The sequence below is a fragment of the Amaranthus tricolor genome, chromosome 15, assembly GCF_026212465.1.
Source record: "Amaranthus tricolor cultivar Red isolate AtriRed21 chromosome 15, ASM2621246v1, whole genome shotgun sequence".
Lineage (NCBI taxonomy): Eukaryota > Viridiplantae > Streptophyta > Magnoliopsida > Caryophyllales > Amaranthaceae > Amaranthus > Amaranthus tricolor.
This window is the reverse complement of record NC_080061.1, coordinates 5,790,428-5,815,508: the sequence shown is the minus strand read 5'-3', so window position 1 is coordinate 5,815,508 and position 25,081 is coordinate 5,790,428. Positions and strand designations below refer to the sequence as shown.

General features: G+C 30.8%; 2 protein-coding genes across 13 annotated transcripts; both read right to left on the bottom strand.

Annotated features, from left to right (window-relative positions):
• Positions 1-592: 592 nt before the first annotated feature.
• LOC130801204 (pectin acetylesterase 8-like) lies at positions 593-8,783 on the bottom strand. Of its 2 annotated transcripts, none has more exons than XM_057664997.1 (13): positions 8,677-8,783; positions 8,199-8,325; positions 7,645-7,727; positions 7,172-7,301; positions 6,388-6,467; positions 5,976-6,062; positions 5,739-5,863; positions 5,166-5,226; positions 4,982-5,035; positions 3,037-3,114; positions 1,616-1,721; positions 1,175-1,320; positions 593-928 (listed from the first exon to the last, which is right to left on the bottom strand). In XM_057664997.1, the coding sequence occupies exons 2-13, from the start codon at positions 8,311-8,313 to the stop codon at positions 821-823; spliced, it is 1,173 nt and encodes a 390-aa protein (XP_057520980.1). In that variant the 5' UTR covers positions 8,314-8,325; positions 8,677-8,783; the 3' UTR covers positions 593-820. The 2 variants fall into 2 exon arrangements, with proteins under 2 accessions (XP_057520980.1, XP_057520981.1); XM_057664998.1 differs by having other exon boundaries at positions 1,175-1,281.
• A 7,329-nt stretch (positions 8,784-16,112) lies between these two features.
• LOC130801202 (pentatricopeptide repeat-containing protein At4g19440, chloroplastic) lies at positions 16,113-24,851 on the bottom strand. 11 transcript variants are annotated; one of them, XM_057664994.1, is made up of 7 exons: positions 22,029-24,835; positions 21,725-21,904; positions 17,971-18,114; positions 17,780-17,858; positions 17,573-17,671; positions 16,683-16,918; positions 16,113-16,593 (listed from the first exon to the last, which is right to left on the bottom strand). In XM_057664994.1, the coding sequence occupies exon 1, from the start codon at positions 24,549-24,551 to the stop codon at positions 22,062-22,064; it is 2,490 nt and encodes an 829-aa protein (XP_057520977.1). In that variant the 5' UTR covers positions 24,552-24,835; the 3' UTR covers positions 16,113-16,593; positions 16,683-16,918; positions 17,573-17,671; positions 17,780-17,858; positions 17,971-18,114; positions 21,725-21,904; positions 22,029-22,061. The 11 variants fall into 11 exon arrangements, with proteins under 11 accessions (XP_057520977.1, XP_057520979.1, XP_057520972.1 ...); XM_057664996.1 differs by having other exon boundaries at positions 16,683-16,878; XM_057664989.1 differs by having other exon boundaries at positions 16,683-17,671; positions 22,029-24,851.
• Positions 24,852-25,081: the final 230 nt, after the last annotated feature.

Here is a 25,081-nt window from a genome sequence, read left to right as displayed (position 1 = left end):
TTACCGGGTTTAGTTTCAAGTAAAGAAAAATTGACTGCATGAACTATTTTCTTGTATGAATAATCTTAGCTTTCAAAATTTTCATATATAGATCTTATATTCCATAGCAAAGACCGATAATAGAGTCTTATATCAGTTAGAGCATTAACTGTTTTTTCAGAACAACTTGTGTTTGGTTTTCAATATCTTTCTATGTAGTCATTAGTCCGCTACTAGCTTCCCTCAAGAGCTTACCTTGTGTAGAAAATCATAATGCAGAAATAATAAAGTTGAGATTTGTGTTTCGATTTTTGAATACTTGGTTTGTATTAAACAATAATGAGAAGTACTACCTCTATTTATACAAATAATAAGGATTAAAATAAGAAAATAAAATATTAACCTAAACCTAAATAATTAGGAAATAAAATAACCTTGTTGATATTCTAAATATTAAACATATCTTAATTTCCTAAAACATAATATTCTTAAAATAATATCTTTATTTTATTATATTTCCTATTTTGGTTACACCAAGTACCAAAAAGGTTGCATAGGAAGTTAAACAATATTGCAAAAGATTGCATATAATGATTTTGGAGTAAGATTAGAATGAAGCAACCCAAAGGCCAATATTGTATTCGTATTAATTTGATGATTATACATTAAGTTTGCTATTTATGGGAAAACATACTAAGTGACATGATTTATGACAATTGAGAGCCATTAACTTATTAATACATATGTTGAAAAATACAGTATATAGTGTGTATAAATTATGCAATCATGGAGTTGAATGCGCGCAAAAAGAAGAGAAACTTCGATCCATAGTTGTTAGTTGTTACTCGAACACACGGTTGTGACAGGTTTTGTCACATGGGTAAGGGCAATCGATCTTCTGAAATGGTTTTCTGTCATAGAACCAGTCTCCCACTGCCTTTGAAATCATCTGCAAGAATTACATATTGCATATAAAAAGTGTTAAAAACAACGTAATGCCTAAGTTCATGAATGAACCAACATATTTGCGCTCTCATCTTGCTCTTGGCATGATTAATTTAGAGAGTTCGAATATTTATGCGTTTTTACCCTTATAAATAAAATTATTGTTTCGATTGACTCGTGATAGCAAACATTATCTGTCACTTTACATAAAACAAATACACATATGATTCAATGAGAGATTCGATCATACCGTGTTATTTAGTAAGGGTGCGTCATTCCTTAACCATGTCTCTTGAGTTCCTGATTGGCAATGACTATAGCAAGAGTTGATGTAATAACCTCTAGAAGGCGAGTCACCTAAGGATGTTAATGCGGCTAAGAAATCTTGTCTGAATCCTGAATTATTTTACAAAATCTTTATTAAATAATATTTTTATATAATTTGCTCTATTCTATTTCTATATATAGTAGTTGACCATTATTTGTATAAGATTATGAATTGCATCAATTTAGGCGGGAGTCATTTAATATAGAGGGTATCAACAAAATGTCGTACCATTGAGATCACTCTAATGAAAATCTACTCTTGTTGAACTTCTCTTCATAATCTTTTTCCAATCAATTTCTTTTACACTATTAATTCTACCAATTGTTCCAAAATATATTTTTGGAGTACATCTGAAAATCTTACCATGCATGGTTTGTAGCTGAGTATTAGAACACTTTTTTATGTCAGCCTTGCAATCGTGCCATGTCCCATGGCGATCAGCAACACCTGGTGCCAAGATGTTCTTTATCTGCACCAATTGAATTATTAATGATTTATTTAGTTGCTGGTATTAAATGATGAAAATAGCAATTAAAATTTAAATATTTCTTTTAATTTTGCAAAGTTATCGATTCATTATTTCAAAATATTTTTAATTGTATTTGGTTAAAAATTATAAAAAATTAATGTTAATAAAATTTATAGTGAAACAAATTATACAAGATTCCAGTTGACTATATTTTAACTTATAGATTGAAAAATAAATTATATACTAAGAGTGACTGATAAATAATAACAAAAATCAAATGAGACAGTTGGTTAGAATATGAGGGAGTATAATTTAGCTAGAAAATCAGTTGATGAGGTTTATACACTTTTATTTTATTACTACTTCATGAAATTTATTCTTAATCAAATATAAAAAATATAGCAAAATGGACGGGACAGAAAGAATATATGATCATTTTCATCGTTGATTTAGGTAATTCGTGAGTAATTGGGCTAGACCCATCGTCAAAAATATAAGGTACAAAATAAGGGCGGATCAAAAATTAACAAATTCTTTAAAGGTCCTGTGTAATTTCAAAAATTATTATTTATAATAATTTTATATCTTTAAATACTTAATATATACTACCTAATTTAATATTGATGCCCTAATTTTTCAGAGTTCTGTGCGGTTGAACATGTTAAATATGCTCAAATCCTATCATATGCAAACACTTCCAAAACCATATAACAATGTGAGAAAGACTTGAATGAATTATTGCAAGTAATCTTTAATTCATTGATACGGCGTATGTGACAAACCATCCCAGCAATTGCAAATTGTGTATGTTTCATTGCCAAACTAACAAACTTGGAGCACATGCTTAGGAGAAAGATAAAATCAAACATATTCAACATTCATGGACACCACATAGACAACTGAGCCAAATTTTTGGTAAAGAAATTGTACGAGATGCCTAATTCTGCACAAGTCCTTGTTCAATTAGCTCACCCATTACAATTTATATTCAGTAAACTAACAGAATAACTTTCAGTATTTTAGACATGATCACAACAAACAGATATGACATTCTATCACAACATTAGTACTTTTTAAATGTTTATTACCATTTAGAAAAATAACGAATATGTGATTCCATATCGAAATATTGAAGAGAGGTCGACTAACATATAAGTTTGATGAACTACTCCTTTTATTAGGCTGTTACCAATTGATTTTAAAATAAAACCTTATCGAATTGTGTACAGTCAACTCTCCTCTTATGCGAGTCTTGTTGTGTACAAATCGCGATAAATATTCAAATTCGAGTTCTATGAAAAATATTGGAGCGAACCTGCCATGCGTCGTAGGCTGCATTCAGTAGAAACAATGGTGTTTTGATTCCCCTAGCAGCATACTGAGGGAACAAGCACTGCAAAATGAGCGATAGTATACGCAAAGTCAGCATTTATGTTAGGAGGGGCAGAAAATTTTCATAGTAACATAACGAAAAAGTATTTTAAGTGAGGGGTCGAAAATTGCTAGAATTAGTTTACGGTTTTAATCAATAGTATTATGTTCAGAGCAAGACGAATGGGTATTATGATTCTAAATTCTAATATAAAGTACAATTTCATTTATTTATAGGGAAATTCCATATGATAGCATCGAACATTCATGAAACGTCAATAGTAACACTTTTGTTAGATTTTTCCACAAGGTAGCATACAGTTTATGCCTTATCAAACTCCCGTAGCATTTTCCATTAAATTCTTGTCAATTTCCGTTTAATTCACCAGTTTGATGTTTCTACACTTATTAAGTGTTGATTGTTGTCTTTATAATTTGCCTTTGTTGTGCCATGACCAAAGCGAGGCTCGAGGTGATGGTTACTCGAGCATGGCAGCAGCAGCCAGAAGCTGCTGAAGGGAAGCGCTCGACCAGTCGAGCCAAGTGGTTGAAGCTCAACAGAAGGGTCTGGAAGTTCGCTCGGGTGGTCGAGCGGACCATGGTCGGTCAAGCGAGCTTTAGCACGTATTCTGACGAGTTTCTGTTTTAGTTGAGGGATTTCCTTGGGCTTCAAGGATTTGGTCATAGGGCTTCTAATATGTGCTAGGCTATATAAGAGAGTCTTAGAACATTACTAGAAGTAAGTGGTAAGGCTAATACACATTAGAAAGGTTAGGATTTGAGAACCAAGAGAGTTTCTTCTTCTATATATTAGATTGTAGGTGATCTCCATTGTTGAATAGAATCACTATCTTAAAAGCTTGTTCTCAAGTGTTTTTGGTTAGTCATTAATGTATTGTTGAATAAATTAATGAAAGTAATCATCTTTTGAGGGGGAAGTATCATTAGATACCTCATAAACACATTGTGTTGATTGTTGTTGTGTCTCTTGTTTATTGCTCTATTTTTCCACTCATCTTCAAACTATTATTCTACAATTGTTGGATCCGAGTCATTCTCTTTCAGGCCTAAATCATTTTTATGCTCTCAAATGTTTAATTCACCATTTTGACGTTTAATTTACCGTTTAATTCATCAACACTCTCAAATGTTCAGGGCAAACTATAAAGACAACAACTAAAACTCAATAAGGGTAGGAACGTCAAAATGGTGAATTAAACAAAAATTGACAAGAATTCAACATAAAATGCTACGATAGTTAGATAAGGCATAAACAGGATACTACTATGTGGAAAAATCTTACAAAAGTGCTAGCATTGGCGTTTCATGAAAGTTTGATGCTACCATGTGGAGTTTCCCTTATTTTTATTGGGTGGGCTGTAACTAACTTTCGCCTAGGATTGCAATGCCTTTGATAATGTATACTTTAGGCTTTCATCTGGTAATACCTTAAAATTAGAGGTGTTCAATGGGCCGTGTTGGACGGGTCATGTCAAATGTTAAATGGGCTGGGGCGGTCAAAGCCTATTTAAGTCCGACTCACTTTGACCTATTTTTTAAAAGTTCATAAAATAATTTTTTTATTATACTTTATGGCCGCTTGGATCAACCCAGTTATGTATATAATAATATTATTTAAAAATATAAAAATAAGTAGTAAATTCTTTTTTTGCAGTTAATACTTATAATTATCCGCCCGACCCAACCCTTTACACTAAGGCCCGTTGACGACCCGCTACATTATTGATTCGACCCACTAATGACCCGTTAAAATGTGACCCGACCCTTAATCCGTTGAGTCGACCTGCCCTATTAAACGCCTCTAATTAAAATACAGGAAAAGGAAAAACAAAAATTACATGCTGAAGCTTTATTATACTTCTACTTACAAGTTTAGGATCAAATTTTGAGGTGCAGGATGGTGGCAAGTTTTTTGCAGAACCCTGACAGACAATTAAAAAATTTACAGGATTTTCATTGGAAGTTGAAAAGTAAATTCATACAAAATTTAGCTAATAATGACATATAACGTAAAGCATGACTGTTGAAGTCAAGGAGAAATGAAGAAAATACATGTGTTGTAACAACATCAGCAAATACTTGTTGGATATGTGATGCTCCAGAGACATCTTTGCTGTCATAAATGACAAATTTTAGTCAAATTTCACAATAAATTTCAAACATAACATTACCCCTATTTCATTAATTAGTTTCTACTCATAAATTAGTTATTGGGTTTCTACATTCTAAGACCGCACAAAAAAAGAGTTGATTGAAGACAAGTTCAATGAGATTTCATATTAAAACCAATTGGTTGACCATCAACTCTCTAATTTTCCGATGCGAAATCACACATAGGTTATGATTCCATCATCTACATAGACTCCCATGCACACGTTACACGTTTGCAGGGTCTTAGTAGAGTCGGGTTCTAGGAGAGTCATATGTATAAAGAATAGTTTCCGATTGACCCTAGTACTTATGTATAAATAAGGAAATCGCAACAGACAAGCAATAATTTAAATTTTGGAGGGGATGTCGGATGTATGAATTGGATGTTTCCGATTAACTATTATAGCTACATTTACATATGTGTATAAATTAAAGAATACACAAGACTTGATGAAGGGTTTTTAAGGTACCTACGCATTAATAAAGAAACCGGCATCAGACAGACATTTAACTTTAGCACTAGAAGGTAACAAAGCTCGAAAATTATCACATTGCAGAATAGCTCCCAGTCCACCAGCTGAGCACCCAGAAAACAATGCCTGCATATTGCAATTTGCAACTTTGTAGATCAATATTTGAGTTACTATTTGTATAAGGTTCTTATTTTAAATGACTAAAAATGAAAATGTAGCAAATTTATTAAAATCATACAGTTTTAGCATTTTTCATTCCTTTAGCTAATAACTCATCCATAATTGCCCTCCAAAGCCTAGCTCCCCTGTAATAAACTTTAGCTTTCTGCACATTTCATTGCAACATAATTAATTACAAGAGTTGTTAAAAAGGATTTCTAAATCATATTACTATGACTTAAAAAATAAACATAAAAATATTTAAAATATAGAGTATTTGACAAATAATTAATAGCTCGCAGCTAATTAAAGTGGTTGATTTGATTAATTATTTGATTAAACCAATTGATTTGACTAATCATAACAAGTTGTTTCACTAGTATTAGATAATTTGAACATCCAACTCTGTATTTTAATATAAGTTAAAATTGTGGGATAAATTACTTTTCAAACATTTTTGTATATATAATTGTAGTTTAATTTTAACTTACTGGATTAACAACTTCGACGTCTCCAGTGAAAGATGATCCATCACAGTATCGAATCTTAACTCGATTCCAGTTATAGAAGTCTAGCATTACATCAAATGCAATATAATATTTATATCAATAATGACAGTAATTATAATAATTATAATAATTATAATAATAATAATAATAATAATAATAATAATAATAATAATAATAATAATAATAATAATAATAATAGCACCAAGAAAATAGTAATTAATACAAATATTAGTTGAAAGTGATTGAGCATATGTATAGGAGTTGGATCAAAACAAATTGAAGCGTTGAAAACTAAAAATATATGTACATAAAAGCTTAAAAGGTGTATACATTCAGGTGTTAATTTTGTAATTATTGGATATTTGTTAAAAAGTGTACATATTGTTAGAGTATATATAAAACATATTCTAGACCTCAATTATCAGCTTAAATTTTTGGTTTAGTTGGTTTTTTGACATAGTATCAAATGACAGTGTGACAAAAGGTTACAGGTTCGAATCTCAACAACTCCTCATTTGAAGTGGATTATTCAACACCAGGTATGAAAAAGGATTCTCGTGTGAGTGGATGTGTTAGAGTATATAAACATACATGCTTAAGAAGTGTAAATATTAATTTGGTTGCATTTATGTAAATAACACATACTTTTTTCTTCACAAAAATTTATACACCCTTTAAATATATTTCGGTCTAAATTTGAATTTTCACCTTTTTATTTTTTTTTTGTGGTAAAACATGTGCGTATGTTTTCTCTATTACCACTTACCAGGATTGTATTTGGCTTGGTTGCTGAGTATCCCTGAGAAAGTATATTGTTTGGTCATCAATTTAGATGACCCTAAACGAGTTTTTGTACGCTCGAAGCATGTAGTTGCATTATTACACCATGCTCCTCCCTACACAAACCAAAATATTCCAACAAAATAAGTCAAGATCTTGTAAATTGAAGTTTTTTTTTTTTTTTTGTCATGAGCTATTTTTATAAAATAATTAAAAACTACCAAATTTAGATAGCACATACCTTATAGAAAAGTTGTAAAAAATTATCTTATAAGAGAAAACAATTGTTAAAAATTATCTTAATTCGAACATTATGTAAATATAAATCTGGATAAAATGACATACATTCGAACAAATATAAAAATTAATTGTTTAAAACTCACTAAGACCATTCAGATTTGAAGAAAAACCATATGAAGAGTAAAAAAAAAAAAAGAAAAAAAAAGGACATATATATACCTCCATATGAATCAACCAGTTATTAATACCAGCACCCGATCCCTTGTCAAAATGGTAAGCTGGTGGACTTCCATCTAAGCATACTGCAAAGTCATGTCATATGTTAATAATAAGTGTGGTTGCTGATAAATTCAAAATAAAATCAAATAATGTCAACGTATTAAATATTGTTTTTAAAAAATATTGGCACTAAGGCTTTAACCGAGTTGAATGTTGTCATACACTAATATTTTAACCAGCTTAACCAGTACACTTATTAACATATTTAGAGATAAAACTTGAAAATATTATCAATTGACAACATTGAACAAGGCTATATCCTCCCCTAGCCGTTGAGGGAAGAATTTAAACACGGTTCAATTGATTAAAAACCTTATAACATTATAAAATTGTGTAACATATAATACAAAAAATGGCTTTTCAGTTGGTTGCGTACATATACATAGAGAGACATTTTCTACTCATCTTGTATTAGTATCCTGAATTCGCACATACATTGGACAACACATTCTAAATAGAAGAGGTAAGTAGAGAAGAACGAAAAACACACTTACCACCTCCTTTAGCAACAGCATCTTGAATAAAGGTTATTGGAACTTTAAAACCATTCACTGATCTTAACAACATCAGAATACAAACTACAATCTGAAACCATATTGAATAATCCATCCTCTTTTTCCTCTACAAACATTAAAAAAAAAAAAAAAAAAAGAGAGAGAAATAAATGTGAGGTTAAGCTTGAATGAAGGTAGTGAATTCAAGAGCAATAAATATTGGAGATTGTTATGAATTGACACTATATTATATTGAATTAGTGTAATATTATTGGCCAACTAATTTTTTATGATTTCAAATATAACTCAAAATCGATCATAATTTAATTTTCTTGATTTGTCGTTTGGGAGGAGATTAAACGACACTGTGGTGAATCATAGCTTATATTAGCTGATAACTGAAAAGTAAGCTAAGCCAAATAAGCTACTAGTATTGCTTGTAGGAGAAAATAATTAGTCTAAAAGCAATAAAAATTACCTTAAATGAAGATTTCTTGCTTAAAGGGGCCACAAAAGAAGTTCAATGAATAATTGAATATTGAAGGAAAAGCCTATTTGTAGTACTCTCTTACTTGGAATAATAATAATAATAATAATAATAATAATAATAATAATAATAATAATAATATACTTCATATTCTAACAACTGTTTCATTTTCTCTTTTTATATATTTATGTTTCATTATCTAATTTAGTAATGCTTGGTGAAATCTATATATTTTCACAATTATCATTTTATTATCAATTGTTACAAAAACACCATAGATGATACATAAGCGAATTAGGAAGAAAACTTTAGATGAAAGAATACAGAAGAAATAAACTGTATTCAATTAAGTCTCATTACATGAATGAATACAAGAAGGAGATGTACATACAAAAAATGGTTAATAACCACTAGCAACAAGAAGATGAACTGTCATAATTTTTCTAACAAACTCACGTGACACGTAAGGACAAAAATGATAAATTAAGTATGTGAAACATAAGCTTTTACATAACATGTTCCATCGATAACTTTATTTTAATCTTCTGTATTAACGGATGGATACTTTATCATCAAATTTAATTTATTCACTCATTTTATATAATTTATCATCTTTTTTAAAATTAATGTCAAAACCAAATGACACGTTTATTTGGAATACTAGTGACTATAATAGAAAAAGAAAAGGAGATTGTTCTTTTCTTCACATAAAGTTAAAGGAGCTATTGGTTTTTAGCTAAGAAGACAGAAATCAATGCTGTGGAAAATGTGTAAATGTATTAAAATAAATTTTATGGAAAAAGGTTAAAATTTTAATATGATATGTCTTGCTAGGACTCTAGGAGTATGCTACATGTTTTTCTAATACAACTGTATAATTATTAAGATTAATTGTATACAATACTATTTGACAATTGTTTGAAGTTGCTACTTTTTATGGATAAAATAAGGATCTCATGCCAAATCTATATGAAAGGCTGACAATTTTTTTCTAATGAGGGGTTGCCTGAATCCCTAGGAAAAGTATAAGTGGTAAATAATTCAAGAAAAATAATACTAGAAAATAATAAAAGGGAGAAATATATATTACGATATTAAAAGTACTTAGTTTGACATTTTTCTTTCATCTTTTTTCTTTGCTATTTTCAACTATTTTTACTTTTTTCTTTTCTTCTTAATCATATATAGCTCATGATCCTTCCTTTTTAATCTCCTTTTTCTCTCTTCTTCACTTGCATTACATCCCCAGCCACTATATAATTCTTCAATTACTGTTTTGACTTTTAACATTTTTTCAATTTTTTTTATTTTATTTTATTTTTGAAATTAATTTGAAAATCTTTGTTATCTTATTATCTAAGATTTAGGATTGGTTTTGATTGAATAAACTAAAAAAGTAGAACAGAGAAAGATGTGAAATGAAAAGGAAGAAAAAAGCTTGAATTTTGCAAGTCAATTTTGACTAGAAAAAAGTTTAATTTAGGAGGGGATTAGTGTAAATATTTACCCACTAATTAAGGGTATTAGAATACCCCTGTTGCATTTGCTCTTAATACAGGCATATAAAAATTTCTGAAATATTTACCCCTCTACTCTTGACCCCCTAATACCCCAATTGCAGGCAACCCATGAATGGTACTTATTTTGTATAAAAGTTCATACAATTAGATGTTGTCACACTTAGAGCATGTATCGTATTTTTCAAATAAGGTTATGATTACTTACTATGTCCCATAGTTCTTCCTTTACTATAGCCTAAGATTTTTCATCGCTATTACTCGCTCTGTCTCATTGAGAATGAAATATATCTCCTATAAAGCTCTCTCATTGGGAGTTTAAATAATGGTGCATTCTCAATGAGACAAAAGTAATATTATAGTTGATGTCCTTACACAATTAATTACTCCATCTATCTCATGACATTTGCTATAAGTATAAAATTTGAGCAAACCTAAAAAGAGATAATAGTGGATAAAAGATTAAAGTTTATATAGAAGGGAATAAAATATATGGATAAAATTAAAAGATAATGTAAATATGCAAATTAGAATTAAAAAAGAGTATAAATTATAATCAAAAATAAAAATATAGCAAAACATATAAAACGGACTAAAAATTTGTGGGACTAAGAGAATACTTTGTACGTATTAATTCATTGAATTTTACAATACTCCTAAATCCCTACAAGGCTACAATAACTTCATTATTATTCAACATTAGTCGCTTGACTACTATAATTTTTTTTTTTTTTCGAAATGCTTCAAAAAAGTAAAGTATTCCATGCATAACAATATAAAATTGGTGAAATAATCACCTTGCTATTAATAGCACACTAAAAGGTCATTATGATATTATGGAGAGTACTGGCGGAAATAAAGTAGGTCCGTAACACAGCCAATATTATTCTAAAAAATAATTTCTTTTTTCTAAAATTTGTAAAAAAAGAAATATAAATTTATATTTTTATATTTATTTTGGTTATGGGTTCGCCTTGTGGATAGTGATACGCAAACACGTAACACGTTACACGCGCGATGTAAATACAAACAGTAAAAAATTGGGGTGACATCTTAACTAACACCAGCATAAGCATCCAAGCGGATTCATGCATACATCATAAAAGCATATACATTGATCATAAAAAGTCATGGATTTTGAATGGTTCGAGTTTAACCAAACTAAATAATTCAGCTGTGATTTCACATTGAAAAATTAAAGAAAAATTGTTTTATATATAAATGTGATTGGCTACTTCTCCTACTATACTAATTGGTTTAAAATAAAATTTTATCGAATTTGTATGCAGTCAATTAACTCTTCTATTGGTGTGGTCTTGCTACGTACAAACTTAGCCTAATAATAATTTACAACAGCTTTTTAAAATGCTATAAAAGAATATACTCTATAGTTATAGCTATTATTTATAGCTGTTGTAATTTTATAAATATAACAATAATATTATTTCTGTTGTAAATGCTATAAAAAGGTTACATAATTTATAGCGGTTACAAAAGCTATAACAATGATGATATATAGTGATTCATAAACCACTATAAAAAGCATGAAGGACTATTTATAGCACTAGTGATTTATTTTTGTTGGAAATATTTTCTATAGCAATTCATAACAACTAAAAAAAGGCATTTTCAACAGCTATAAATAAGCTTTTTTTGGCATAGTGATAGACTGTTTTTTCTTTTATCTTTGCCATAAAGATTCGATTGTCACAAATTATCGCGTCTATAAAGTAACTAGATAGATTCCCGTGCCAAGCATGGTTTATGAATTACTTGAATATAAAATTAGTAATCTTATACGTGTAATTAAGTTATTATATGACTCTTAATTTCTTAAGTATATTGAAGCTACAAATTGATTTGTTTTAAAAACTTTAAAAGTATTACTATTAAATTGAGATTTATATTATTAATATATTATTATATAAAACAAAAACATAATCATAAAATTATACACTTAATAATACTCCCTCTTATTCACCTAATGTGTCCTATTTGACTTTTCACCATTTTTTAGGTAGTCAAATGGGACCACATGTGAAAGAAAAAAGTATAGTGTTTTTTAAATTTTTATAGGGGTAAAGTGATGTTAATATGTATAAAGATATGAAAAAGCTAAGTTTAGCAGGGGTAAATTAGTAAAGGTAACATACCCAAAATAGAAATAAGACATTTAGGATGACTTGACCAAATAAGGAAATGAGATACTTATGATGAACAGGTGGGAGTATAGTTTATAAGTAACTACATAAAATAATAGAAAATTTCTACACATAAAAAATAATATAAAAATAATTTAAATATTTAATGTCTTTGTAAAACCTTAAAGTGTATTTTAAGCCTAATGAACATATTTTTTTACGATAATAATTAACATATAACTTAATTTAAGTATTTATGTATTATAAACTTGTCAAACATAGGTGATAAAATTATCATTTGAAATTTATTTCACCAATATCTTATCCTAATTATTAATTATTATTTACTTAAATAATTAATGTGTAATCTATTTAATTTGTGCAGTTTTTTAATATAACCATGTAAGTAATATACAGGATTATCTATGAAAAACTTTAATAATTATTTTCTTTTGTTAATTTATTACAAATTATTTTAATGAAAATTAATAATTTACATAAATAGTTAATATGTTATTCGATAATTATCTATTGTAATTAAAAGATATTACATATTTTAGATGATTGTATGTGCCAAAAAGTTAGTAGTAAATAAGGTAAAGTTTTTAAATCTTTTGTAATTAATCAATTAAATAAATCTAATCAGAAAGATATTACATGATATGCTAAAAAATATTTTCTTAATAAGAAAATGAAAAGACCGAGAAAATTTTTATTATAAAGTCGACATGTGTCCTAATCGTCTCTTCATTAGTATATTGTATCATTTTTAACATACTTACCAAATTAATGATATTGATTAACATTTTGGTCACATTATTCCACAGATTTTACAATATTATTCAAAAATTTACACTGGTCTATAAATTTAGGAACAATATTATTCTACAGCTATTAAAAAAATTTGTAAAATAATTTTTTTATATTAAAATATTATTTTCTTTTATTTTGGAAATAATAATGAAAATCATATTGAAAAATGACACTGATTAACATTTTAGTCAAATTTTAGTTTGGAAATAATATAGGAATCATATTGAAAAATAACAAAGCTGTCTAAATCTTATTCTGCACCTTAAATAAATTCTAGTATTTTAGGAAATGATTTTTAATAAATAATAAGTTGTCACGTCAACATAATTAAGCGGAAAAGTATTAAATGAGAGTCTGACATGTGTCAGTCTCGTTTCTTTATTAGTAGTCTTATAGATTATAGATAGATTAATTGTCTCTCCTTCAAATATGTACATAATTTCCCTTTCCTTTTGAGTCTTTTTGACAATGATAGTAAGCAAGAATACGAGGTAAATGAGTTGGATCAGTTTCGTGTCTTTTATGATCGATTTCCCTCTCCTACTTTCATTAGTGTATTTATGTATAGTTTGGGACAATCTACTACATATTCAATATTCTCAATAATTATTATAGACGACTAAATCAAAAGTACATTTATACACTGATGGATTACAAAAATCAAATCATGGTTTTAAGAAACTTGAGTTTATTCGAATATATTTTACAAAGTAAGATACTCCTATTAATCTTATAATATCTATAAAAATAAGGTTTAGAGTATGCTAGCTAGTTTACTCTTATTAACTACTTTTCTAATAATACCAGTTATTTTCAAGTCAAAACAAGCATTATAAGGCGAACTTAATTTATTTATTATTTATTTTTTATAGTAAATACAAACTAAACAATTTATAAAATAAGTTTAAAAATGAAGTCTAAAGAATAAGATGTAGTCAATATCATAAAACCTGGAATAGAAACAAAAAACTCTAAACAGGTTAGTGGTTTGAAATTAGGTTCATTTGACCTGTTATAGATGATCAAGTCAGGATTGTGATTTTCAATCCAATTAGCTAAACGAATTAGGTTCATGTTCAATGGATTTTTGGTCCATTTATATATAACTCCAACACGAACCCAATTCAATATGATCTGTTTGACATGCCTAAGTCTTAATTCAATAGAAATATAAAAGAAAATAAATAGCATAAGCTAAAGGTGTTTAAAACACGCTTGATGATCAAATATTTACCCGACCTTGTAACCAAACCCAATTTAACCCAACTTCAAAATGAATTTAAAATTATGTAAAAATGAATATAGACTTAAAATTCAATTTTAAACCAATCTGAAATATATGACCTAAAATCGACACAGTGAGGTAAATGACACCTCTAGCTAGCATCAACAATGAAGTGATAAGGTTTGGCAATAAATTGGCATACAACGAAATCTGGCATGAGTGATTAAACGTGACTTAGTCATTATGCAAAACATAATGGGAAAAGGAAAATGAAACACTGGATAATGGATTGTATATCTTTGATGTCTACAGAGGAATGTGCCCTACGCGTTTGTACCTTCTACCGACACATCGTCAAATATTAATGTGATCGGACTTGTTTAAATTTGATCTGATTTATTGAAATTGATTGTCTTAACTTCACAAAAAGTTGCTGTTTCTAAATCAAATCAAATTATTAATATATTTGTACACATGCAAAAATTGAAATTAACTCGACACAAAATATCATATTCAAAATTTACCGAACACAGTTATATATCTACTGATCTTATTCATTTGGCCAATCTCTATTGTTTCCAATTTATGTTAATCTTATGAGAGACGGTCTCTCAAATAGACGACCTCAAAACATGACGCCTATATTCTTATTTTCTCTTTAATTTGTATTAATTGACTATTTAGCCCATATATGTAATGCGTCTCTTGGAGAAATCGTCTCTCACAACAGTTTATGTTCCAAATTTTATTCCACGTCCCATTTAAGTTGTCTTCCATTATTGATTCCTATCATTCAACTTTTGAGTTTATTTTAATAGTTTTTTTTTAATTATAAAAAATATGGATTATATATTATCTTCAATTTAGATGTTTATGATATATGAACTAGGTGTTTATGATATATGATGTAAGTGTATACGAGAAAACATAAACACCTACTACTACTTGACATACCATAAACAATAACTTCACAAAATCTTAATCACCTATTGCATATCTTTCCTCACATACTTTAAACATCTAATCACTCAGTTTCATTAAAACAACATCATTTGACTTTAAAAGTTCTCACATAATTGAGTCAAATGATGCAATTTCAATAGAACAGAAGGAATATTTCACATATTATAAATCTATATTCAATTACTTCACATATTATAAACATGTGTAGAGAGTTATGATTTTTAAAGATGTTTGGGCGCTTGTGAGAAGGTTATCTCTCAGAGAGATGGTCTCTCACAAGAGTCGCTAAATTGAAAAATTAGTATCTACAGTTCATACAGTTAACACGATCACAATTATCAAGAAAAATTAACTCAATCAAAAGTATTATAAAGTGATAGTAAAAATCTAATATGAACTTGGTCTTGTTCTTAATCTTCCATTCACAAGCGTTAATAGTACTTATTCTCTACTCCATTTAATCACACGTTCTAACTTGCACTCCTCAAATTTATTTAATTTGATGCACACTATTGTTGTATGGTTTGCTCTTGCTCAAAAGTAATATGATAGAAATATTGTTTTCTTTCTCTAATGAAGCACAATTTACATATGAACAACGACAGACCCTTCAACAATCCCCTCAAGTCCCTCACTTGTTGAGAATGAGCATACAATAAAGGTTCCTTGACTAATTTAACCAGTGGTTTGATCATAAGTCCCAACTATGAAAGCTCAAGACTTTGATATGATGTTGAAGTCATGATATGCTATATAAGAAAACTAACCTAACCAGTGATTTAATTTCATATTAATTTTATATTTTTTAATGAAACAAAAAAGAATAGCTCATGAAATAAAATTTTTAAATATATTCCTATAGATGACTAAAACTATCACTATCACTAAAATACAATTATACTACAATAACTACAAAGGCTTAACCCTACTAAAGATTGATTTACAAGAATCTAACTCAGAAGCTGTTACTGAAGGAGAACCAGTTTTTTCGAGTTCTCCTTTCTTCCGAGCACGAGCTATATCAATTGAGAAAAGAAAATTCTTGCTGCTGATCGTTGCAAGCTACCATTAGCTAGGTCGAATCCAATTAAACCACGCTAGCGGGAATTTAACATTTTCGAGAACTTATGTGTAATGCCAAGAAACTCATGATCAGACTTTGTTTCGTCTCACCAAGCTTTCAGTGCATGCATAAATTGATAAGAGAGTAATTGAGATTTGTAATCTCCGAGAAGAGTAATCCTGAAATCTGAATGCACAGATGACGAATTCAAATAAGGATACAATACATCATGAAAGGATATACGAACAAAGGACAACAAGTTCAGAACACCTTACGCAAAAAAGCCTTGAGGGACACAGCAGTACAATACTGATTCGATGGGATCAGGTTCAAGAGCCTTGTGAGCTAATTTTAAACTTGTTGCCATGATGAATCTTCTCTAACTTCTCATCTGCTCTAGTAAGTTTCCCTTGTTTTGAGGTTCGATTCTCCTCTTCCCCCTTGCTTGTAGGGAATTCTCCAGCCTTACCCCTGAATCAAAATAAACAAAAAATAGCCCTTGTTCCAAAAGCTGCAGTAAACAGAGTGAAGATATCAAAATTTGACATATTTCAAGAATCGGGTCTTGTCTCAGTTGAAGCAAGTATCACTTTTCCCAGGTTAGGCCTTGGATTCAATTCTCACTTAACCTTCTCCTTCCCTAAGCCAACCCTATGATAAAAAAATGTTGGGACATATTCCGGAACTGTCATAATGAGCGAATTGTGAATTGCAAATTAGCCGGGGGATTATGTTACATTGAAATGAACATACAATCAACACCAATACCAACAAGAAGGCAGCAAGGCGAATCTCAAAACATTAAGGGGGTGTTTGGTATGAATAATGAAAAGGGAATACATAAAGAGATAAGGTTAATATCAAGCATTTTCATTATTAATTGTTTGTAATAGAGAGATGTAAGAGAAAAAGCAGAAACAAAGAGAACCAAAGAACCGGAATTGGTTTAATGTCTTTGTCATGCTCTTTCATCTTTCATTTAAGCTTTATCTCATTTCTCCTCTTAGATCCTCCATTGAAGGGGTCATGAAGTTTCATCAGTCAATTATGAGGAAACAAGGGAAAACATTATTTTTACACGATGCTTGAAAAGTGAATACCAAACAACCCCTTAGTGTGTTTCATTAGCATTAAACAAAGGGAAGGAAAGAGGGAAATTACTCACACTCCCTCCCTTCATCTACAGATTTCCTCGTCCAAACTTCCTCCCTTCGTCTACAGATTCCCAAATCCAAATTCAACACAATACTGATTTCCTTCTTTCCTATTTTCCAGTTAGTTCAAATTTTATGTTCTGACCGACAAAATAAAAATAAAGAGACAAAAAGATTGATAAATGATGTATATGTGATTGACAGTTGGCAAACGTTACCTATGCTGTGCACAAACATACGCACATACGAAAACATAATTGTTGAAGTTGGCATCAGCGTTCCACAAAACAAGACGGCCTGTATCATCAAAACAAATAAATAAGTTAAATGTGTATTCTACTATACAAGATCAGGATGATGAAAGTAGGAATTAGAAAAGTTCATTGTTGGCTCAAATTACAGACATTACCTTCTGCAAAAGAAGGGAAACATGATCATCACGTCATCTGCTATACATCGCCATCCTCCATGCAATTTCCAATACTAGATGCAAGTACTATATGAAGCACTACAACATCTATTATGATCTAGGTGACATGATCCTCTCACTAATCTGTAAACAAATGACATAATGGATCACTGCTGATTATTAAAAATAAAGGATCATGTTTTTTTTTTTTTGAGATTAATAAAGGATCATGTTAATCTATGAATAAATGAACGATTTGCTATGAATATATGAACTATAATCAGTTTTCTATAGAAAACAGAAAAACAGTTGAATGAACAGGTTAAAATGGTATCCATCACAAAATGCTTGATTCTAGACTCCAATACAGTCCCCACATGTCCATGTCACTGCCACAACATTTTCCCCCCAAGTGATACGCCTAACACAAGCTTCCCACAAAATCTGAAAGTTCAATAGGCATCCAGCACATCTGCCAAAGAATCGCAGTGGCCAGAAAAATTGGAGAAATGGAATTACATATTGGTAACAATATACTCCCAGAAAAAAAGATTTTACACATTCAGGAAGGATTCAATGTATCAGTTATCACCATGCATAATTTCATAAGTAAAAGGTTGAATCTTCAAGAGTATTTGACTTTCAAAATTACTAGTAGTTGAAAATTGTATGTGTCTCTTCTAAGCAAGCATTCATATGGCATTTAAATACTTGAGAAAAGATTTTTCTTGTTCTTTTGTTTTGGATTATAAAGGACTACATTAAAATGACTCATAATATCATTTTCACTTTTTACGTTTAATATCAACTATCAATCTAAGCAACCTCTTTTGTAGTAGTGATAAAGATAAGATTGCATACATCTAATCCCTAAATCCCACTCTAGATGGGAGTCTCTTAATGGAATCAGGGTAATGAAGAGTTATTGTAAATAGCTCAATGTATTAGTCCTTGGATATTAATTATTGAATGAAAATTACCATATTGTCTTTATATTTTGTTTAACCAAACTTTTGTTCTTATAAATAAACAAAAAGTGTAGAGGAAGGGATATTAAGGGTGAAGCATAAGAGATGTTTTTCCTTTTTTTTATCAATCCTTAGACTTTAGTCATGTCATCTGCTTGATGGAAAAAATGCTAATATCAGAACACGAGGTTGTGGATTCAACACTTCAACTTCAAGCACCAGATCCAACATACGTCCAATTTTATTTTCACTTTTTTACTATTCTTCTTGAAAGAACTCCATTCTTTTTTTAACGAGGTAATCTATAGCATCATCCATGATAAGGGTAACGGTAACATGTAAATGCATGACACATGGAAGATTGTTGAAAATCAACAGCCTTTTTATATATAGTATACATTGCTGGTTTGAAATTACATCATGGGCCATAATTTTGTAAACCATCTCATAAAACTATAGCACGATATACAAGTGTAGAACCTAAGCACTTAAGAGTAAAGATATTTCAATGAAGAAAGTTTTGTGCATTGACAGCGATACACCTCAAATAAAGAAAAACTTGTATCAACACCATGAGTTAAGGAATAAGCAAACAAAATGTAGCAGATGCCATTCATAATTTTAACTGATTGACCATATCAGTAAAGATGTTAAATATATATTTCCTGTTTCCTAGCAATTGGGAAGATTCAGACCTTTCGGTCCATTTAATGCTTGATAGAAGCCCTAAAAATTGCTGATCTTAGATGCAAGCATAGGGAAGATAAACATGCCCACTACCATATAGATCAATAAAAGGAAGAACAGGAAGCAAGGTGCATCCAAATTGATCAATTGGAATAAGAGGATACTACGACTTGCTATGCTGAGCTCCTCGCAAGTCCTACAAATGATGGTTAGCCGTGCTAGATATAAAGTTGAAAAGAGTGCCACCGGGATTCCTTAGAATACTTTTGAGGGTATGAATGTTTTGTGAATCAAGATGGATGAAAGAAATTTGGGCATTAGGATAAGTCCTAAGCCTAACTCCTTACCATAAATAACCTAGTTTGTACAATGCTAATCACACTGCAAGTAGCATATTGCTACTGCAATGACCCTCTAAATAATGCACAACAAATACACAATCTTTACGGCCCGTTTGGTTAGTGGTACTAAATGGTGGTAATGGGAATGATTTATAGTGTAAAATTTCATCATAAATTCCATGTCATTCCCATGGTCATGAAACCTTGATCACAAAAAAGTTTTTTTGTTTACAAATTTCCATTACCACCTAATACCACCTCTCCCAATGGTAATGCACTGAAATGAAATTTATGAAGAAAATGAGATGATTGAAGTTGGACAAGCATAGGTAGCAAGAGATTTTTCAACCAAAATTACACTAGTTTTCATTCCCATTACCACCGTTGAACACCACCTACCAAACAGGCCATTAGAGATATATTAGATTGATTGAACTAACTTGAAAACTTATTTCCTTTTTTTCATATTTCCTCTTTATTTTCACACCTAATCCCTTTCCTTTCTTCCATAATATTTTCAAACATGTCTTACCTAGTTCTCAACTTTCATTCCCAAAATTTTGAATCCCAATAAAGTTCTCGTAGAAGGATCCAACAAAACAGAACTCCCAAAATCTATTTCATTGTTCCCTTGCTTATTCAGCTTTTTAAATGCCACAAGTATACATCATTATCATTATTACTCAAATATGGACAAGGCTGCTAATGTTGATAATCAAAAGCTAAAGGCAATGAAGCAGAATCTTTTCAGAATGTGGAGACACAACTCATGTTTGAGAAGACAACAAACAGGTGATACTCCATTTTCTTTCACTCACTAATACTATCTATATCCGTGAGGACTGGGACCTGTTTACTTCTTCACTCTTTTCCTTTGTGACTTTTAACCAACATAAAGAACAAAATTCTTGTCTAATCCCAAATAACTCTTTCAATTTCAATGTCTTTCAAAATTCAAAAGAACAAAGGTCGTAATTATCTACACAAGAAAAGAAAGAAAAAAACCGAAAACTTGTCAAAGAAACCTAGGTTCATAGAAATTAACAGAAAAGGAAATGTGTCAGATATGAAAAGTCATGGACTTATGGTTATCATAATTTTTCTAGTAGTCACATATTATCATAATTATCATAATATTTACTATATCCTTATTCTTTTCTCTCTTTCATCTCCTTTATAAACATTACTAATAGTCACATATTTTATTAAACAAGACAACTTGTGGATCCTCATTGTTATAAATTTCTAGCAACCAATATTCAATCAGTAAAGGTTACGCCCTATAAAGGTAGATGGTTTCAAGGGTGCTATATTCTTAAGCCTCAACTAAACAAACGGTCGGCACTAAAAGACTCTTAGTTTTCAATAAACGCCGCAAAACCTAGTGTGATTCTTATTAGAAACAAATAAATAATCATAAGAATGGGGACCGGCAAGTTGTCATATATCTAAGAAAATAGCAGCTTTGGATATGTTATTGATCCGGAAAAAGCATATGACAGTTTCACCGGATTTATTTGTGCCAGTTAAGAGAAGGAATCCAGATTATCTGTATTTTTTAGTAATAAATCTCCAGTAAGTTAGAACTAAAGAAAGAATATGGGATTCACTAATTTAAAAGAGCATAATTGTATGATTGCATCATACAATACATTAACATAGTAAAGCAAAGCATTAGCAAGCGCCATGGATTTATATTCAAAGAAACAAATCGTGAATAAAACACCTCATTTTAAAGCTAGCCTGTAGAGCATTTACCTGGCAGAAGAATATATGGATTCATCAATCCTCAAAACCGAATTTCAAGCAAGATGCAGCCGCATCACCTTCACAGAATCACACTCGTCCACAAAAAGGAATTTTAATACGACAGGGATGCGTTGAAAAATTCAACTTCCTGCCTCAAACAAGGGAAGTGTCTGTAAGCAAGTAATCTATCTGCATAAAAAACAAGGATAACGACTGTCAATGAGGAATTTGATCGAAAAAGAAGCTTTCCATACATTTATCAAAGATGAACGAAAGACATGAACTATGCTCATGATGAAGACAATGGAAGTACCAAACCATCGAGAAATTTCAGGATTCTTGTTGATCACTCTTGGTTCGCAAGTGCCACCGGTTGTGACAGTCCATCAATCAAGGTTGTATATGTCACATCATCCAAAGAAAATTCATGTTGTGTCATAGTATCAGTCATTCCAAAAGCTTCTTCAAACATCCCCTCTTTGCACAAAGCACTTGTGAAAGCATTATATGTAACTTTATCAGGAACAATACCATCCTGAACCATTTTTTCCAAAAGCTTAGCTGCCTTTTCAGAATCACCCATTCTTGAAAACCCACCAATCATGATTGTATAGGTGATTTTATTTGGACATATGCCATTCAAACCCATCTCTTTCAGGATGGCCTCCGCTTTTTCCATCTGACCAAGCTTACAGTAACCGCTCATCAACGCAGTATAGCAGATAACATTAGGAATCAGACCTGACTTGCCCATTTCTTCAAAGAGTTCCCTAGCTTGCTCAGGATCACCAGCATTAGCCAGCCCATCTATAAGACATGTGTATGTGACCAAAGTTTGTGGAATACTATTGGCTCTCATGTCATCGCGCAAACGAAAAGCCTTGACCATATTATTTGCTCTGCAATATGCTGATATAAGTGAATTATAAACAACTGAATTTGGCTCTAACTTCTGAGCATGCATCTCATTGAAGACACCAACTGCATCCTCGATTTTTCCGGACTTTCCAAACCCATTGATCATAACAGCATAAGTATAAATATTTGAAATCATTCCATTTCTTTTGCACTCATCCCAGAGCTTCATAGCTTCATCCATCTTATTGGCAACACACAGACCATGAAGTAGGATATTGTATGTTGCAGTTTCGGGTTCAATACCACACCTTTCCATCTCCTTTTTCAAATTAAAAGCTACCTCCAATTTGCCACTTTTACAACAACCATAGATCAGAGTGTTGTATGTGATTCTATCCAATACAAGACCTCTTTTTACCATTTCCTTAACAAGTTTAACAGATTCAAACATAATACCCGCCTCTGAAAGCCCGTGAATCAAAGCATTTGAAGTCACTATATTTGGTGTAAACCCTCTTTCTAAAAGTTTATACCAAAACTCAACAGCCAGTGTATGTTTACCCTCTTTAAAGCTTCTAACCATAATTTTCGTAAGCAAAGCATCGTTAGGTCTTAACTTTCTAACTAGCATCTCTTCAACAACACACAAGACTGACTCCAATGTACTATTCATACATAAACAGCTAATAACAGAATTAAATGCCCCAATATTTACTGATAAACCTCTTGAAAGCATCTCCTGCAGTAGAGATTGAGCCTGCTCAGCCATACTACTCTGGCAAAACCCACGTAGAAGCGAATGGAAAGTCGAAGAGTTCGGACTAATTCCCCTTGACAACATATAATCTTTCATTTTCAAAGCCTCCTCAAGGTTACCAACTCTACAATACCCATCAATTATTGAATTATAAACAATTTCATTAGCAACTAAACCCTTCTCTGACATTTCTTGTAATAAACCCTTTGCTTCATCAAATTTCTCAAACTTAACCAAACCATTGATCAATGCACCATAAGTAACAACATTTGGCCCCATACCATTCCTAATCATCCTCTCTTTAAACTGAAATGCCTTATCTAAATCTCCACACCTACAAAGTCCATGAATAACATTGTTATAAGTTACAACATTAGGTGAAATGCCTAGTTTCTCCATCTCCAGAAACAACTCGATTCCATCCTTAACTAGACCACCTTTGAAATACGAATTCATAGCCGTGCTAAACAAATAAACATCCGGCACTACCCCTCTCTTCATAATCTCAAACGCCTCGTAACTCCTTTGAAGCTCGCCCGCCTTAACGAGCGAGCTCAAAAGGAAATTACATGTCCTCAATGAGGGGAAACTTCCCCTCTGCGTCAAAACCTTAAAAACATCAAAAGCCATTCCAAAACCTGCATTTTTTATTTGAGTACAATAAACATGAATCAACAAATCAAAGGAACGGTTCCCAATAGACTCCCCTAAACAACCAACGTTCAAATCAATCAATGCAGTAGCAATCTCAATATGTAAATCACTAAACTTGTTAAAACAAGTGGGAACTTTACCATCAATCAAACGAATCAACAACAATCTAGCAGAATCAGAAAAACCCGACCCAACAAGCAGATGAATCAACCCACAATAAGATTTAACACTAAAAGAATATCCACATGATTCAATCCCAAAATAAAAGAAGCGCAACACGGTGTTAGGATTAAGACTAACCGATGATTTAATTTGAACAAAAACATGATCAAATTGATAAGGAGATAAGGAAGTCAAAATTTCTTTACATTTGGAAGAATCCAAAGATGGGTTTGACAAAACTGAAGAAATCCATTTCAACAAACTTTCATCAACAGATTTAGGTTCATGGGAAGGTTGAATTTGAAGTGTCTTTAATGGCGGAAAAACTTGGCGGCGAAAGGAAGAAAAGAAGAAATTGGGTTTAATAGAGGAGATTCTTCTCAAATCCATAACAAAGGAACGCATTTAGTATAATTGAGGAATAGGTTAAATCGATTGAAAAACTATAAGTATTACAAATTTGCATTAATGTTTCTACGTTGGATTCATTCATAGAAATTCATACTATGAATGAAAACTTTCCCTTTGTCAGTTGTTGATCATTGAATAGGAAGAATGAAGATTAATAAGGCCACGATAGTATTAGTATATGAATTTAAATGTATGATGTTCGTGAGCAGGGAGTAGGTGGTTAGGGTTCGGGAAGACCATGAATTTGTGCAGAAGAATTGCAAAGGAAAATGGAGAGGGAGAAGTCAAACATTGGGCCCAATTCATTCAATTTAGACTAAATTGATGGCTCAATACCAGGCCCATATGGGAATTCTCGAAAAAAAATTAGCCCAATTAAATAAAATAAATTTAAACCACAGTTTTTTTAGACAGTCTGACTGTGAGACAGGTTCAAATTGAGTTAAATAATCTAATTAATCATTAAAAACATTCACTTTAGATGTACAAATATTTTTTTTTTTTGAATTTGCCTCATTATACAT

Coding starts and splice junctions, on each gene's coding strand:
- LOC130801204 (XM_057664997.1), bottom strand. CDS start 8,313: ATGGATTATTCAATATGGTTTCAGATTGTAGTTTGTATTCTGATGTTG. Junction 7,302..7,644: donor ACTGGTTGATTCATATGGAG/GTATATATATGT, acceptor TGGTTTGTGTAG/GGAGGAGCATGGTGTAATAA. Junction 1,722..3,036: donor CAGCCTACGACGCATGGCAG/GTTCGCTCCAAT, acceptor CAATTGGTGCAG/ATAAAGAACATCTTGGCACC.
- LOC130801202 (XM_057664986.1), bottom strand. CDS start 24,551: ATGCGTTCCTTTGTTATGGATTTGAGAAGAATCTCCTCTATTAAACCC.